The 18,219-nt window shown below is 44.1% G+C and overlaps 1 protein-coding gene across 1 annotated transcript; it reads right to left on the bottom strand.

Annotated features, from left to right (window-relative positions):
- Positions 1 to 70: 70 nt before the first annotated feature.
- Positions 71 to 16,697, bottom strand: prkg1l (protein kinase cGMP-dependent 1, like). The gene is made up of 20 exons (XM_076269663.1): positions 16,337 to 16,697; positions 15,695 to 15,881; positions 15,257 to 15,380; positions 14,741 to 14,907; positions 12,435 to 12,548; positions 8,348 to 8,453; positions 8,108 to 8,171; positions 7,640 to 7,717; positions 6,884 to 6,978; positions 5,632 to 5,697; positions 5,446 to 5,520; positions 5,228 to 5,330; positions 4,638 to 4,777; positions 4,371 to 4,460; positions 3,839 to 3,980; positions 2,881 to 3,044; positions 1,505 to 1,627; positions 861 to 923; positions 699 to 765; positions 71 to 589 (listed from the first exon to the last, which is right to left on the bottom strand). The coding sequence occupies exons 2-20, from the start codon at positions 15,876 to 15,878 to the stop codon at positions 491 to 493; spliced, it is 2,064 nt and encodes a 687-aa protein (XP_076125778.1). The 5' UTR covers positions 15,879 to 15,881; positions 16,337 to 16,697; the 3' UTR covers positions 71 to 490.
- Between the last annotated feature and the right edge of the window lie 1,522 nt (positions 16,698 to 18,219).

Genomic DNA, 18,219 nt, shown 5'->3' with positions numbered 1-18,219 from the left:
AGTAGGCCTACCACCTTTCTCGCGCCTTGTTACAAAAACCATGGAGATGTTTTGTTTTTGTTTTTTAAACCGAATATAGGCCTAGGCCTACTTGACCCTTTATTTTACAAATCACTTGTCTGACACTTCTATAATAACATAGCCATACAAAATGTAGTATTTTAAGCATGTACAACTTAAATGATCTATTTCCACAAGTGACATCTTGTTTAAAAAACGTTCCTATTCCTAACCAACTTCACATAGCTTAAAAGTATCTGAAAAGAACATTGAGAAAATGTAGAGTGTGAGTCTATGTAAATATCATTAGGGACTGATTCTTGGCCATATCCATGACATCATACAGAAACAGAAAGGTGTTCCAAAAGATGTCCAAAAACCATTAGAGACAGGAACATTCCAGGTGTCTCAGTCACATCCATAGAGTAGCCTACATCAAGGGGCCACTCCTTTTCCTTTGCTGTCTGTCTGCTCTGAGTCTGTGAAAACATCAAAAATCTTTGTCCCAGTCTGGTAGTTCAGTGTGTGATGAGTTGCCATTGTCATCATGATGCGGGCTGGACTCTCGATATTCTGGGGGATGATGAACCTAAAATCAAACAAAATATTATTTAATTATATCCCTTCTCACAGGCAGTTTAACAAGTCAACTTGAATAATTCTGAAATTGTATGTTGTTACAGACTTCACCGTCTTACACGAGGCAGGATAGGTGGCGTAATGGTGCGCTTGCGGACGGCTTCCCAGTCGAACCCATCAAACCACCTGGTCAGCAAAAGCATCAAAGCATAAATACTGACACACAGGGATCTATTGAACAAGACAACTGCTACATCCTACACTGGCCGTTGGGTCCATACTTGTGCCTCTGGATATCCTTGACCCCGTTCCTCTGTGTTCCAAGCCTCTCGGAGGGGTTGTTCCTGTGAGAGGGTGAAACGGACGAGTGTCAGGGGACATGGAGAGTCAGACGCAGGAGGAGAAATGGAGCAGTGCTATTCTGGGATGCCACTGTGTATACATTTGTGTGTGTGTGTGTGTGGTGCTTTGGGCTGACAGGCATGGATGTGTGTGTGTGTGTGTGTGTGTGTGTGTGTGTGTGTGTGTGTGTGTGTGTGTGTGTGTGTGTGTGTGTGTGGTGCTTTGGGCTGACAGGCATGAATGGATGTTTGTGTGTGTGTGTGTTTTTTCTCTCTCTCTCTTTCTCTCTCTGTTCTCTTTCTCTCTGTGTGTGTGTGTGTTCTCTCTCTCTCTCTCTCTCTCTCTCTCTCTCTCTCTCTCTCTCTCTCTCTCTCTCTCTCTCTCTCTCTCTCTCTCTCTCTCTCTCTCTCTCTCTCTCTCTCTCTCTCTCTCTCTCTCTCTCTCTCTCTCTCTCTCTCTCTCTCTCTCTGTGTGTTCTCTCTCTCTCTCTCTCTCTCTCTCTCTCTTTCTCTGTGAGAGAGAGACAGAGGCACTACAGCTGTGTTTGAGAAGTGTGAAGTGGTCGGGGTAAAGTGGGGCGTACCTGCAAAGCCTCTTGATAAGGTTGGCAGCAGCCTTGCTGATGGGCTTAGGGAACTCCACTGCATCTATGCCTTGAAGGATGGCTGTGTAGGTCTTCATTGGGTCTGAAGCTGAAAATGGAGGGCTTACAAAACACAAATTAATGTTTTTTATGAAACACATTTAAATACCTGTAGATGTTATAAACTTAGCAATTCACTAATTACCAATACTGGTTATCTGGATTCTATATAAGCACTGAGAAAATATGTACATTGCAATGAGTTTAGATATGTGGAATACTGTCAACACAAAATAATTAATTTAATGCATATGACAGAAATAAACATATTAATCCTTCCTGTGACTTGCTTTAGTCACAGTGCATGCTTAACCTCAGGGCAATAATTTATTTCTAGAGCTATGGGAGACATGAAATGTTATTTCACTAAACACATTGACAGCTATGGATTTCATACAGATTGCACATTAATGATTTGCTAAATAATTAATTTACCGCAGACATCTGTTTTGAAAGCAAATAGAAATATTATGAGCAATAAATATACAATGAATCTGCCGCTCATTTAGTTGCACATTGACCACAGTTTACATGAACTGTCACGGGCAACATTTATGTGTTAGAATGTTTTAAATATCTTCATGGATTTCAATCATATGAATGAGAAAGTCATCAGACTATCAAAGCAATTGATGCAAAATAAAACAGATTGAAATTCAAACAGTAAATGTCACACATTCAGTCTGTCTCTGTCTCTTTACTTTTAAAAATGATTATAAAGTCTTACACTGGGGACTGATGGATAGCTGACAGTACATAAAGGATAAAACAGAGGGAGAGAGAGAAAACTAAACTAGGGACGGTCAAAGCCATAGATCACAATTGACATACTGCCATTGATCAAAACTCATCAATAAGCATTGATGTGAAAAGCCGCAGTCAGGAAACACACAAAGGTCTGACAGAACCACATGACCGAGCAGCAATTAAAGGATCAGTGAGTGACATGTCACTCAAGAGGAGCACAACAGATGAGAATTTCTTTCAATCAAGTAATTTGTCTACTTCTCTATGACAGAGAGGGGGGCCGCATTGCCATTGGAGACTAACACTAAAAGAGGCGCACAGCTTGTGACGGATTGACTGATGTGGACTGGTATAAGTTCAGTGTTGTTTATATTTGAAATAGTGGGACAATCATAACAGTTCAAACAAATATGGGGTCAACAGCATTTTCAAATCTTTCTATTTCATGCGCTCAAAATCTCCAGAGTTGTGTGGATGAGAGGCATAATCGTAACAAAAGTGTTGTAGTTTAAAATGTACAGTAAACAGAATAATGTAGGCAGACAGTTACACAGGACATTCATTCTTACCTCCCACTGAGCATCTCGTAAATAAACACGCCAAGGGCCCAGAAGTCAACTGAGGTTGTATGGCCTTTGCACAGAATCATCTCAGGAGCCACATATCCAGTACTGCCACAGAATGTCCAGCACTTCCTCCTTGATCCAATCTTCTGTGCACAACCAAAACCCACCTGATGGAGACAGAGAGAGCAAGAGGTCTGGAGTCATGTATGAACTTGGCTCTACAACATTTAGAGATCACAGAAGTAGATACTCTGTGGAAAAACAGTGGACACTCTAAAGCCCTGTAAACAACAACAAAAATACAAAAAAACCTACAATTACCACGTTGAGGTGGTATGCCTGGTATGCAGTGGTATACGGTTGTATGCGAAGCACGTGCCTCAAGGCATTCTTGAGATATTGTGCTCACAAGAATAGGACATACATGTGCTCACAGTGACCTTGACCTTTGACCTACAACATTTAATCCATTTATCTTAGAGTAAGTAAACTAAATTCAAACTAAATTTGAAGCACGTGCCCCAAGGCATTCTTCTGATATCGTGTTCACAAGTTCATGGCGTACGGAAGTACAGACGGAGGGGACAACTCTAAAACATAATACCTCTGGACACAGCTATCCCCGGCGCCGAGCCATAAAACACACACTTCAAAGAGATGTTAATTATTTTGTGTGTGCTCTGCATACTGAAGAGGGTGGGAAGTGAGAAGTCTAGAAGTGAAGGATTGTTAACATCACTTCCAATGCCCTTAATCAGTTACTGATCAAAGGCAGTAGCACAAACAAGAGAAAGTGCAAAAATACACATTTGCTTCACCCATGTCACATACCGTTTTGATTTCACTCCTATGTGCACTGTGAAAGGGATATTTCCCATCACAGCCAACCTAATGTCCAATTCAGCAACGAAATGCATGGGTAGTTTGACCATTAAGTCCTTATTTTCACACAGTAACCTACCAGTTTTGCGTAGCCGTACTGGTCCAGATGAATGTTCTCTGGTCTCAGGTCTCTGTGGACGATGCCACGGCTGTGCAGGTATGAGAGAGCCTCCACGACACAGGCGGTGTAGAAATGTGTTGTGGCATCATCAAAGGTGCCCCTGAAACACACAGAGGCATAGAGGAAGTGTGGGAGGTGGGAGCAACAGGTCAGAGTTTTACTTTCTCTACGGCAGCCTTTTCACCACAGACAAAAAACAAAAGAAAAGAAACACACACACACACATTAAAGCACATAGCCTACAGAGTTCAGGCTTATCACCACATCACAACCTTTAAACCAATACAAATGTTGTGGGAAAACCTAGTACTTGTTTAAAATGATATCTTTATACAATATCTCTTCTAGCATTACACATGTGACTGTACTAAGTACCAGTACAGCTGAGCCTACAAATAGGCAATGATAATAGACACTGAATATTTAGGAAAAATTTTTAGAACGGAAAGTTATGTTTTTTAAATAACAATAATAAAATAAAACTGAGTACCTTTCTCTCAGTAAGGTCCAGAGTTCACCTCCCAGACAAGCCTCCAGTAACATGTACAAACAGTCTGCATCTCTGAAGGTCTTGTGCAACCTGATAACAATGCATAAATTGCAAAGGCAAACCATGAATTCTTGTGAATCAACATGAATGAGCTTGAACATGAATCATAATGAGGAAAGGCCCACATTGAAAAAGGCAGTACAGTGGTACATTTCCGGTGATCTGAAACGATGCAACGATGAATTGTGGATGTGCTTGGGTTACTACCTGACTATGAAAGGGCAATTGGCTTCCAACATGATGCGTCTCTCAGTCTGAAGGCGCCCCTGCTGGCCAGAGCTGAGTACTGCATTCTTTCGGATGATCTTCAAAGTGTATTGACGGCGCAAGTCACCTTTGAAATGCACCTAAAGTAGGCAAGAGGGGTAAGTGAATAAATCACCCATCAGAAGCCTTCCAGCTGCCACACACCAACCTTCAAAAGTGATTTTTGAAGTATTTTCCTTCCAAGGTTAAAACGAATAATACAACATAGTATAGAATCTAATCAAAACTAATCTAGTTAATAAAAATACCATAGATAAAGACATAGACATATATATATAGATAAATAGTTTTCAAATCCTCCTTGAAATTTAAAAAGTTTTACTTGTTTACTAGTTTTACATTTTACATGTATACGGTAGTCCTCATACTCAATGGCTTGTTTGTACAATATGACTTCTGCTATGCTGGCTGCAATATTCTGTGACCTGTGAGCCACCCATGTCCGTCATATACACTTTCCCTATCCTGGGTGACCCTAAAGAGCATCAGCCGCTGGCGGCATCGTCCTGTGCCCTCCCGTCTCCACTCACCAGCTCTACGGTGCTGAACTGACCCTCCCCGAGGCAGCAGATCACCTGGAGGTCACCAAGGCAGGTGTCAGGTGGGAAAGACACCTCCTCCTTCTCTTCACACCTGCACTCAAACACAAGGCCCAGTCAAACACAAGGCCCAGTCTCACTCTTCAGAGGAATTCAGACCTCACCAAAATGTTGACTTTTTTCAAACTCGTATATGAATGCTGTCATACCTTGCTTTACTCTCTTTGTTGTCACGTCCAATTTTGTTGTCATCTTCCAAATTACTCATTAGTTTTCTGAAAGAGCTGTGGGATCATGAAAAGGGCCACACATGTGTATCATAAGTTTAAACACACTGTATTTACTTTCTGACTTAATAACTAATGAAAAAGCTTGGCCACACTCCCAATACATACTCTCTCTCTATCACTAAGCACGTTACATCCCCGGCTGCCATGACGCTTACAATCTTTGATTCCTCCCTGGAAGCAGAAAACACAAAACACTCAGTACCGTTCACAAGGAAAAAATTTGACAACACATCCACCAAGTCAAGTTCATTCTTCAAGTATTTGTGCTATAATGAGCCTTTGTATGACACAGCCTGAACTACATACATTGCTGTAATCACTATAAGAAACTCATTGGGTGAGAAGCATGATAGCCATAAGAGCTGTATTAGGTCTAAGTGATGGCCAAATCCCTTCGACTACCCTGTAACAGTAAAAGTATGAGCTTGTGACCGCTGTACCAACAAGGCTGTCTCGTTAGCATAGCAGGGGAGCGTACCTATGTTCCCCGGGTCCTATGTTCCCCGGGTATTATGTTCCCCGCTTTGTATGGGACCGGGGAACATAGGACCCTGACCATTACCCTAACCCGGAGCGGGGAACATAGGACTCTGGGAACATAGGACCTGGGGAACATAGGGATGACCCCCATAGCAGTCGTGGTGCAGATTTATCATCCACTAGACCAGCGTCTAGGGCTGCAAGGGACAACTGCTCTCTCCCTTTTAACTACAAGTCCTAAACCTGAGATTTATACATAATGTAAATAAACCATTTGACTCATTAATCTCGCATGAACTGACAAAGGCGGACTCCTAATCAAGCATTTATTTTTCATAAGTATGCAATGCAATATTTTTCATAAGTATGCAATCTCTTACAGTGAGTGAGTTTGATAACATGACACATCTTTTATCTGCCTTATTAGAGATATTCCTCAAACATCTTTTTAGCATAGATTATTCAATGGTGAACTGGACATTCTGCCACATCTTAAGAAAAGACGGCAGCAGTTCTCATATTAACGATGCTTTTAAGGCTTATATGTCGTAGTTCTATACACCACAATATTGAATTTGATTGTGTGTGTGTGTGTGTGTCCGTGTCCCTGGAGCATCAAATCTGTAAACGAAGTTGAAGCTGTATGCAATATAAAGGGTGCAGATGCTGAATACTGCATATCAATGCCACAAGTGGATATGCGCTGGATATCTCAATAGCCACAAACTGGACGCTTGATGCTCTTCTTGGTCAAATCAGAAAACAGGGTCACAGTCACAGATGCTTCCATCCCGACAGGCTTGAGGCAAGTTCAAGGATGCCAATTCCACTGGAGAGGACTGTGCTCCTCCTCAGTGGCTGTGGCTGTGTGGCTCACCCTCGCAGGGCTCTCTCTCCAAACCAGTCTCCTCTGCTCAGTGTGGACAGGCACGTCGGTTCATCACTGACAGACCTCCTCTCTGTTACTTTCACCTGTAGGTGTTTATAAGATGCAAAATACTCAAGTAACTCAATCTGTAGGTGTTTATAAGATGCAAAATACTCAAGTAACTCAATCTGTAGGTGTATATAAGATACAAAATACTCAAGTAACTCAATCTGTAGGTGTATATAAGATACAAAATACTCAAGTAACTCAATCTGTAGGTGTATATAAGATACAAAATACTCAAGTAACTCAATCTGTAGGTGTATATAAGATACAAAATACTCAAGTAACTCAATCTACTCACTTCCTGCCTTTTCCCTTCCTTATGCCAACTGATTCCTTGAAAAATAAGGCTTGGATTTGGGTTCAGACTATTTTTACTGTTACAGACTATTTCTCTTTTTCATTCCTTTAAAAGCAGAGCTACATTGAATTGCGAAATCCACTGTGTTCTCCTGTTGCTTCATTTTCACAAAGCCATAAATTACCGGTAATAGTTTTCAGTCAAAGAAAATACAAAACAGAGTGCTCCGTGTTGCCGAGTGTTGCCGATGCCTTTCTCTCCAGTTTTACACGAGACAAGTAGAAAAAAAATGCTTAATAATTCATGGCACCCTCTTCCAAGTAAACTAGCACAGTGGAGTAGTTGTGATGCGGCCGGCAGGCCTCTTACGAATGCGCTTTATCAGCGTGCTCTGGGCTCACCTGGCCTTGGCTCACGATGAAGAACGAGTCTCCCGGGGAGCCGTGGCGGATGATGTAATCGCCCTCACCGTAATAACACTGAGGGGGCAAGAGAGGGGTTGAGGGGGGGATAGAAGATAATCGGGATGAAACGGGATGATTTTTAAAAAGTGGGGTGGCAATCCCAGTGAGAAAGAGAGAGAGAGGGAGAGAGGGCAGGGGGAGGAGAGAGAGGAAGAGGAAGGGATGGATAGAGTGGCACAAAGAGATATAAGTGGAAGTCTATCAAGAGAGTGCGATGGGTAGCCTGTGGAGACTTCAGCAGGCACAGATGTTGTGCGCCTGTCTAATGCTGCCTGTGAGGGCAGTGAAGGGGGCTGTGGCGCATCCTGAGCACTCTGAAGAGACTATAATAACACACTCAGAGCACCGACTGCACAATAGTGTCTGAGTCCAACTAGTTTGCATATCAGAGTCGAGATGACATACCTCCTCCAGGGCATCAGACGCCTTTATCAGAGCATCCTCTGGTAATGACCGGAAGAAAGGCGCACTGCAAACAAATCACACCAGACGTTAATGAGACTAATTAGCACAATGTCCACATACATTAGAATGGCATAGATGTGTCTGTATTGAGTGTGACGATAAGTTGCTGGGCTGTTGCCATGACATGGATTATTCTGGCTCAGTGTCAGCAGCGGGTGTAACCAGTGGTGTGGTGGCGACCTGCGTAAGAGATCCAACGACTGTGAGATTCTTAGGAGGCCACTCTTTAGCATAATGGACTGGAACGACTGGCGATCTATGACCCACAGCTTGCAGTTCATTACGGCTGCAATGAGACACATAGAGAGAGGGGGGGGGGGGGCATACAGAGAGAAAAACAGTGAGACAGTGAATTGATAGCTTCAAACACAAAAATGTAAATATATTTTTCGGCAGATGTAAATGCATCTCTCGATTAGAGTTACACACAAAACAGTTAAAAAATGATGGACTGAAATGAAATACTTTACTGAAACCTAGGGTTCATTAGAAATGCAGCTTTGAGAGCGGGCAGAGTGTGTTCACGGGGGACAGATCGAGAGAGTCTGAGAATTTAGGATGAAAAAGCATTTTCTAAAACCCCGAGTCTCATAGGTCTCCAGTACCACAAAAAACTACTGTGCTGCTTCCAGGCAGATGGCACAGAGAGGAGAAGAGGGGAAAACATGAAAGTGTTACTCCTCAAGTAAAACTACATTGATCTCCTGTCAACAAGGTGCTAGCAGGTAAATAAATAATAATAAATAAATAAATAAACAAACAAACACACACTCACAGCACCATGACAGACAGAGCTAAATCCTGTCATCAGCTGTGGAGGATTGGCACCGTTCTGACAGAGTGTATCTTACTGGAGAGAGTTAGGGTGACTAGAGCAATATCTGCATAGAGCTCATATATGCTGCATCATCATTACTCTCTTTCCACCTCCCTCCCTCCTTCTCTCTCTCCCTCTCTCATTATAGTCCTCCATCTATCTGTCAGTCGCTCTTTCTGTTGGACTCTCTTTCTTTCTTTCTCTCTCTCTCTCTCTCTCTCTCTCTCTCTCACACACAGACATACACAGACACACACACACACACATTGTCTGTACTCCTCCTCGTGTCGGTCTCTCTGTCTATCTCTCTCTCTCTTCTTATTCTCTTTCTGTTCCAAGCGCTCCATCCTTTCTCTGTCCCTGAAAAAAAAAGAGAAAAACCTCCAGCCGAGAGGTCTGTAAATTAGTAATGATCCACACTAATTGGTTCTGCAGGACATTTTTGGGGGGAATAATACTGCAGCCCTGCCTCAGCTATCCATCCATCTATGACCCCCCCCACCCTTCTCCTCCTCCTTCTCCTGGATCTCTGAGGTCCATGAGCCCCATTCTCTCCTTCTACATTAAAGTACAACAGCCCAGAAATAGCAGCGGCAACTCGAAAAACCACTGGGATATTTCCATAATCCCTTTATTCATATGAATGGGTCAAGTGATGAATGAATGTGCGTGTTATTTGAGGTTATCATGTCAGGTCTTGTTGCCAAGCTACCATAGACACTACCATAGATGTGTGCACATTCATCCGTGTACAATTACATAGATTGAGCATAAAAACGAGGCGGGAGTATTGATTCAGTTTTGAGGTAATATAATAACATAAGGCAATAAATCATAGTAGCGTCATTCATTACTGAACAACTAAATCCCCAGTGGGTGGAAATTCTCCCACTGTATAATGACTATTTTCAAAATTGAACAGGCTGTAGAACCGGAATTCATTAATAACGGAACCGTGTCTCTGGAAACAGATGAGACTCGGCTGATATGGCACTCTGAGGAATGTGGGCTCTCGGCATGGGAAGAAGTTTCTCCATTACGTAAAGGAAAACTCAGGCAATTTTTCACATAGATATCTGTTTCTCGACTAAACAAAAAAACAATCGGTGCTACCTAGCTCGAGTTGCTGCAGCCAAGCGGCAGCCGGGAAGCTACAGTGCTACACTCTGGGGGCATGATTTTACAGATGCCCCCAGAGTAATAAAGAATATGTGTGTCAGGAATGTACAGACATATTTAAAATAGAAAGAACCAGGTAAATAATGTAGAAATAAAATGTAGAATTCAATAAAATATGATGCTCAAAAATAGATACAAAATACATGTACACAACATTTTGCAGAAACACAGCTGCAGAGAACACCACCTCTTTCTCATGAGAGAAATCAGCACTGTGCCAAATTATACCCCTGCTCAAGCCCTACTCAAGCGTCCACTGCATCGTCACCACCGAAGCACAGTACTACTGCTGGAACTAGGTGATGTTGGCCAAATGCCCTGGCCATTTGGCAGGAGAGCAGCGGGCCCAGGAACAGAGCACCTGGGTAAAGAAAAGCTCCTCTGGCCCTGCTACCTGCCATGCATGGCGTCCCCACGGACCCAGACCCTCCATCTTCCCCTCTGCGCTTTTGTCCCTCCCTGCATGTGACACAATGGAGACAGAGATCCGTCCAATGAGGTCTTTCTTTGAGGGGCTTTCGTCGAGCTGGTGGGTGGGTTGGGATACCGTGTGGGGGAAAGTAATTTCAGGTCATCACCAAAGAAGAAAAGAAAAGAAGAAAAGAAAAGAAGAAAAAGAAAAAGGAGGAGGGAAAAATACAGAGCCGTGCCGTCAAGGAGGGGGACAGACCCAGGGGAAGGGGAGAGAGGCCGCAAATAAGAAAAAGAAATGCCAAGGAAGACAAATAGAGCACTGTCAGTGGTAGGGACAGGTCTGGGGAAAAATAAAAGAGAAGGCAAGAATTGGAAAAGGGGAGATGGACCGGGAGATAAAGGCACCATGCAATCAAACAAGACATCCTCAAACAAAAAAATGAGAGGGAGGGAGGGAGAGAGGGAGGGAGAAAAAAAGGAACAGAGAAGAGGCAAAGGGGGAAAAGAAACAGGGAAGGGAAGAGAAGGGCTGCGCACTGCGGCTCAGAAAGTGGTTTTCAATTTGGGTTCAGCCTTGTTCACACATTCTCAACCCATTTGGGTTCAGCCTTGTCCACACGCTCTCAACCCATTTTCCCCCAGCATGAAATCAGGTCAGTGTAAGACAGACTCCAAAACACTGCAGCTAGTTTGTGCACTGCAGTAGGGATGTACAGTATAGGCTGCTTTCCTCCATGGCACAGAACTAGGGAGGCTGCTTTGCAAAACTGATGCAGTTGCAATAAAACCATTCGTAATAAGGAGATGCTCATTAAACTCCTTTATGTCACCCAGAGTAATCCAGAAGCTATCATTTGCTGCTGTTAGCTTGATCCCTCATCGTGAATGCAGTGTGAGTTCACTTCAATGCATCTTAAGTTACCTGCGGCTCCCCACGGGTCCTGAAATGTGAGAAAACATCTTATTCCAGTAGGGGAGAGACGCATCAGTGACACAGGGAAACAGCAACAGAACAGACACGGACCGCGCACTTTGGTATTCTCCGCACCGCAGTGAGACGTGCGCCAGACGGAGAGGTTACGGGGGGGATTTGAGGATCACTTTGATTCGGAATTCGACACATCTTCTCAAACTTACATCAGGCGTGAATAATGCTCTGCCCAGTGCCTGGATTTCCACGCTGCCGATGCCTCCACTCTCAAAAGCCTGGCACAGTTATGCTCGGACTGTTTTTATAACTGAATGATTCGGGTTTTTTTCCAATCATTTAACTATCAGGCTGTCTGGACAGTTGTGATTTTGACTCGAGGCACTGTAGCTTTTGGTGGAATGCAATGCAATACAATTCCTTTCGAGCAATTGCAGTTTGTTCGGCACACTGAAACAATTGTTGCAGATGAAAGGAAGCCTATGGAATTTTATTAAATATATACTGTAACAGAGACCTACAGAGCTTAAATGATCCGTCTATGTGAAATGCATTCCTTTGGGAAGACTGCAGATTAACAAAAAACGAAACCCAGGAATGTCATATGGTAGTTGTATCCTCTAAGCTTTAAAACCGTGACAAACAATGACTGGACCATTCACAAGGCACTCTGTATCACAAATCGCACATTGCTCTGTATAGACATTTGTTTATTATTGATGCTGATTGCAGTAACTCTAAATGAAAGCAGCCTGACACCTGAGAGTAAACAGCGCTGCAAGGCACACACTGAAGATGGTGTTACAGCGTCATTAATCACTGAACACCACGTTCAGTGATTAATGACGCTGTAACACCATCTTCAGTGGGAGCCTTATGGCCAGATGTCACAGAGGCAGGTTATGGATCTGTGAACGTTAACACTGTACCTGTGAGCGTGGTTGAGCGCGTGTGGTTATGAAGGAGGGCCAGTTCTCCAAACAACGCACCCGCTTCTAACATCTGCAGCTTGTGGCCAGACTTGGTGACCTCCATCTTCCCCTCTGTGAACAAAAACACACGTACTTCTAAGATCATTTGGATTCTGTGTGCTTTAGACACAACTTGTAGGAAGACAGAGACTGAATGAGACAGAGGGGTAGAGAAGGAGAGGTCATTAAAGATCCCATGGCTCTTATCGCAAAGAGTAGGGGGTTCCCCGGTGTTCTGGGTAAATTCCCAACCTGGCTCATTCAATCTGGCCCCCTAATCATCCCCCACTGTAATTGGCTCATTCATTCCCTCACTCTCCACCTCAAGCTGGTGTGTGGTGAGCGTTCCGGCGCATAATGGCCGTGCATCACCCAGGTGGGTGCTACACATTGGTGGTGGTTAATGAGGTCCCCCCTTCCATGTGACGCGCTTTAAGTGTCGAGAAAAGCGCTATATAAATGTAATGTGTTGTTTTTGAAAGGAGGTGTCTGTCCATCTTCTTGTGTTCATGTATTTGTTTCTGTGTGTGTGTATTTGTGTGTTGGGGGGTGAGGGAGTTTGGAGTATGTGTGAACACCTGCACACTTCCAACATGAACATTAATTGAGTGAGACAAGCTCGCCACACTCACTAGCATCAGACAGCCCATCCAGCTGTTGAATGACCTCATTTACGGAAACACCTTTCCAATACACACACACACACACACACACACGTCAACATAATCACACCTGAATCCATCAAGTACACCCTCTGCCTTAACATCAACCCACACAAATTCAGCTCAGCCATCACACCAACAGGTGCACACAATTTATTTCCTAAAGATCAACATTCCCCAAAGTTTGCATCAGTACAAACACATTTCGTTGCAATAATCTGGATAGACATGTGAGAACTTCCACTAGCTCGGCTGTGCGTCTGAGATATTCTGGAAAACACATTTCTCTGACAAATCAGCCTGGTCATTTCAATCCGACCCAGTGTGGTGTGAGTGTGTGGCGATGCATCTGTGTCGCACGCGGGGATGAGTGGCATGGGCACAGATTACTCTGCTACACTGACTGACAGCCCAGGACGCTTTAATCTTCACCGTCGGGGCATGAGACAGCGGTGCCCGCTGCGCCGTCCTGAGGTGACGAACAAAGCAGGACAAGCGTCACCCGTCCGCCTGTCACATCAGAGCTGTGCGCTGGGGACCGCCTGCAGACCGCCCGTGATGGGGAGTTATGATAAGCGCTACCCAGCCGGCCTCCCCTCTCTCTCTCTCTCTCTCTCTCTCTCTCTCTCTCTCCCCCTTTCTGTCTTCACTTTATCTGTCTGTCATCTTTCATTCACCCTTCCTGTGCATTTCACCGTCCTGCATTCTTTCATCTGGTGGTGTGTTTGTTTACCACTTTCCATCTATCTTAACTCCCCCTCTTTCATCCTCTGTTTGCTTTCCCTTGCTTTCCCTTTCATCTTCTTTCTCTCTTTTTTTATCCATACAACATTTAGGGGAAAAAATCAATTTCCAAATGAATCCGTCCTCTTAGCAGCATCACAGGTATCAAGCAGCCTCCATATGGCTGTCTCGCACTCTTCCAAGAAACCGACTCTTCACACAATTCTCTCTCTCTCCCTCTCCATCTCTCTGTCTCTCACTGCTGCTGTGGTCCCTGGGCCTCTCTGATGTGAGACACGGATGAGTGCAGACTCTGCCCATGTGCCAGTGCTGCTCTCCGCACAGGTACCATCTCTGTGCTTCTGGAACAGCCCAAGCAAACAGAGCGCTGTACGGACAGATGCATGTGTTCTGAACAGAATGGTCTCGTACACCCTATCATTTGCTGATTCCAATCACATTATCAATTATTTATTATGAGCTCTGGGCGATGGGTACACAGGGGGGTGTTAAGGAGTATTGTGTTGCAATGGACTTGACGAGTCAGAATTGAAGAAAAAACATGAAAAAATGGAAGGCAATGGTTTGCTGAGAGGCATTACATACTCACAATGCTGAAGAAAATAATCATAAAATAAATATATCACAGCATCTTGTTGATGTCCTATTCTGACAAAGATTTGCTCCCTCTTACATCACAATCTGAAATGCACACCGCCAGTACACAAATCTGACATCTGTTTATAAGGAATTTGGATGACAGCTTTATTATAGGTAAATTAATATTTTATTATAGGCTAATAAGCCTTGTGTGAAGTGCAATATATAACTGATGGGTTACAATGGCTGTTACTCAGATGGAAATGAAACATGTCTTACCTTCTATGACATACGCGAGGGAAGCATTCTCACCCTCCCGAATGACACATGAGCCTTGGCTGACTGTTGTGGCGTACATGCAGTCCACTATTGCCAGGATCTGCCCCCGCTCCAGGTGTTTGGTGAAGCCATTTTCCATCAGGGTCCCCCTTATCAGTTCCTGAGACCTAGAGGAAGAGCGAGAGAGATACAGAGAGAGAAAGAGGGAGAGAGAGAGAGAGCAAGCCTATACATACTGTCTATCCATCAATACTTCACCTCTGCAATATTTCAGTTTCAGTGGATATAAGGCCCCAAGCTTGCTGTCATGACCACATGAACAAATCACACCAAGAAAAATAATGTATGACTGACTTTTGTGTCAAGACAGGTACATTTTTTCTTTCTTCTTAGACGAGAGTGCTGGACTGTCACTCAAAACAAGCTGGCAAAGACCCTGAGGCTGCTGGTCTACTACTCCATTTTAAAGACATGTGGGGTGGAGAGACTGCTGTGTTTTGATAGGTGTTCTCTTACTCCCGGCTTTTGCTGTGACTCAACGCTGTGGGCTGAGGAGGTTGCTTCTCGTCCCAGCTCGGCGGCTCGGCCACCACTGCCCTCCTCTTTATCCTCTGTGAGGAATTACGCAGCGCTAAGCACCCTGGAGAGGAAAACACGCCACATCAGGTTAGGCCACTCAGATTACTTAATTTGGACCCATACATTTGATTTGCACTAAATGAGTCCTCATACATTGACATTGAGAAACAATAGAAGTATTCCGATGGATGATTCACATGTTTGTGAAAACCGTCCAAAAGTCAAATCAGCACAGTAAATATCTGGCAAAACCATCATTACTACAGTGCCCCCACTCCATTCGTGTTGTGCCAAAGCCCAAAAATCTACTCCTGTTGTGTTTGTGGTTGTAGAAGCAGGACAGCAAGAGGGGTGGGCGTGGGTTAGGAAAGCTACCTGCAGCGGAGGACCCAGGGGTGCCGAGACTGACCCGCATGCGGTCCAGCTCCCCCTGCAGGCGACGAATGAGGTCGTCCTTAGCGTCCAGCTCCAGTTCCAGCTCATCGATCAGTGTGTCCCGCTGGCGAAGCTCCTCTATCTTCAGCTGCAGGGCGAACTGGAGGTCTCTCAGGGTGCCCATCGCCTCAGGAGAGAGGGCAGAGGATAGTGAGAGTGAGCGAGACAGAAGGAGAGGTGTCAAGGTTCCCTTTATTTAATCACTGAAAGGATGTTTCTCTCTGTCTGTGTCTGTCTCCCTCTCTCTGAGTGTGTGTATGTGTGTGTGTGTGTGTGTGTGTGTGTGCGTGTGTGAGAGAGAGAGAGAGAGAGAGAGAGAGAGAGAAAGTAGCTTACACAGAGTTTTTTTGAGGACTGAGGTCCTCTGAGAAAATTGGTTGTAGACTATGTACAATATATCCTACTCATGCCATGTTGTTTGTGCATTTTTAGGCAGTACAGGAAATGGGAATGAAAAATATGCTGTTTGTCCAGGAAAGGGGAATAGAAAATATACTGTTTCCAACCAAATGTAGTGATTTTCTTTGCAACTGGCGTTACTCTTTCATTAAAAAAAAGCTTATTAAAAATGAACTCTCTTACCTGTGCTGACTTGTAACACCTGTTTCCCTGCTGAATTAGACTTAAAATAGTCGAGAGATATGCAGTTTATAGCACACGAACGAGACGAGAATTTTATTCTTACAATTATCCAAACAAGACAGTATCATCTGTCCGCCGCGATGTTTTCTGAATGTTCCGAAGCACACCGGCAGCTCCGAAGCACACCGATGGAACTGACCGAGAGATCCTTTTATCCGTATCTTATTAAAGCTGGGTCTGCCTCTCCTATCCTCTCAAGCACAAGCCCGCTACATCCCCTCCCTCTTCTTTACCTCTCTCTCTCACACACACACACGCGCGCGCGCGCGCGTTCACAAACACGTCCATTCATTCCTCAAATAATTAATTTAGCTAAATAAATTTCAACCAGCACACTATGCTTGCCAAAGTAAGTAAATTATCACAAACAATTAGCCTATCCCGTCGTCTCAATACGGCTGCTTTAACACAAATGAGTATTCTGACAATAATAGGCTGGTTGTAAACTGATGGGCAGCCCAGAAGCCTGTGTAAATAAACAAAAACTGAATGTGTGGTGTGAAAAACAAATGACATAGGCCCTACCAGAGCCCGTCTAAGGAGAGCCTCCCCACTCTCTATTAATCCCATACAAACCGAATTTGGCTGCAGTTCACCAGAGTTCACCTAGATGGCGATCGCGGGCGAGTCCAAAAGACATGGGGTCCTATGGAGCTACATGGCTACATTTGTTGTTTTCACCTATTTAACAACTGAAACCCTCAGATTTTATTTTATTTTTCGCAAAATGGATATGGATTTTCAATCAAAAGTGAAATAATCCGGGAGTCATGTCCTTTCGTTTTCTTACAGGTTGGGTCGTTGTTGCCCATAACACGCTAGCATTGATGCTATGCTATGCTATGATCATGCTAATGAATGACGTCATTGGCACGTTTGAAAGGCTTTTTAGAACAATTAAGTGACTTTAAAAAATATAATACTCAACCAAGTGTATTGTCTTTGCCTCCCCTTTCGAATACAATATTCAAATTACTTGAAAAAAAAATTATATCCCGAGAAAAGTGGATTTTGAGGGGTAAAGCTCCATAGACCTCCATTCATTCTGGACTCGCCCGTGAGCGCCCCTAGATGCAGTACCACACCGGAAGAGTTCCGAGAGTGAAGGTTCTCTCCTTATTAGACATTCTCTGGCCCCAACATCTCATTATGTTACGTTTTTTACTTTACTTTTTATTTTACTTAGGCTATCTCTCTTTCTTCCCCCTTACCTCACTTGTGAGGTATATCATCACCAGTCATCAGCCATCCGTGTGCTTGGCCCTCTTCTCACTCATCTCCTGAAGTCCCATCCCGACTACCCTATCGCCTATTACTGTCCCCCTACCTGGATTCCTGGCCCGTAGCCCTACAGCCTAGCGACCCACCACATGCCTATGACAACTCTGCCCGGATTCCTGGCCCGTACTGCCGACCCACTAGCCTGACGAGCCAGACACACATTAAATGTAATTTGCTGCCGCTAGGGTGCGTCTAGATTTCTAGGCTACCGACCCACCACATGCCCTTTCACAACTCCTATTCCCCTGGACAATTATATATCCTACGCTGGACTATTTGAACTTGACACTAAATTAGGATTTATGCATTATCATACCGGATATGTAATCATTCCACCTCTTGTAACTTTCACCTCAGGTGGCTTAAACACCATGTCCTAATTATGTACAACTGACTAACATATGCATTTGTCATGTACACAGACCTTACTGTCCTGTATCTGACCCTAGGTATATGGGTCAGGCCCTTGAGTCGTGGATCTGCTCGAGGTTTCTTCCTATGTATCTCCAATTCTAGGAAGTTTTTCCTCGCCCCTGTTACCC

The sequence above is a fragment of the Alosa pseudoharengus genome, unplaced genomic scaffold, assembly GCF_046254945.1.
Source record: "Alosa pseudoharengus isolate Yale_2024_CS ecotype anadromous, Long Island Sound unplaced genomic scaffold, YU_APseudo_1.1 YU_APseudo_1.1_scf_6, whole genome shotgun sequence".
Lineage (NCBI taxonomy): Eukaryota > Metazoa > Chordata > Actinopteri > Clupeiformes > Clupeidae > Alosa > Alosa pseudoharengus.
The sequence above is the reverse complement of the archived record's forward strand: the minus strand, read 5'-3'. Positions and strand labels throughout refer to the sequence as shown.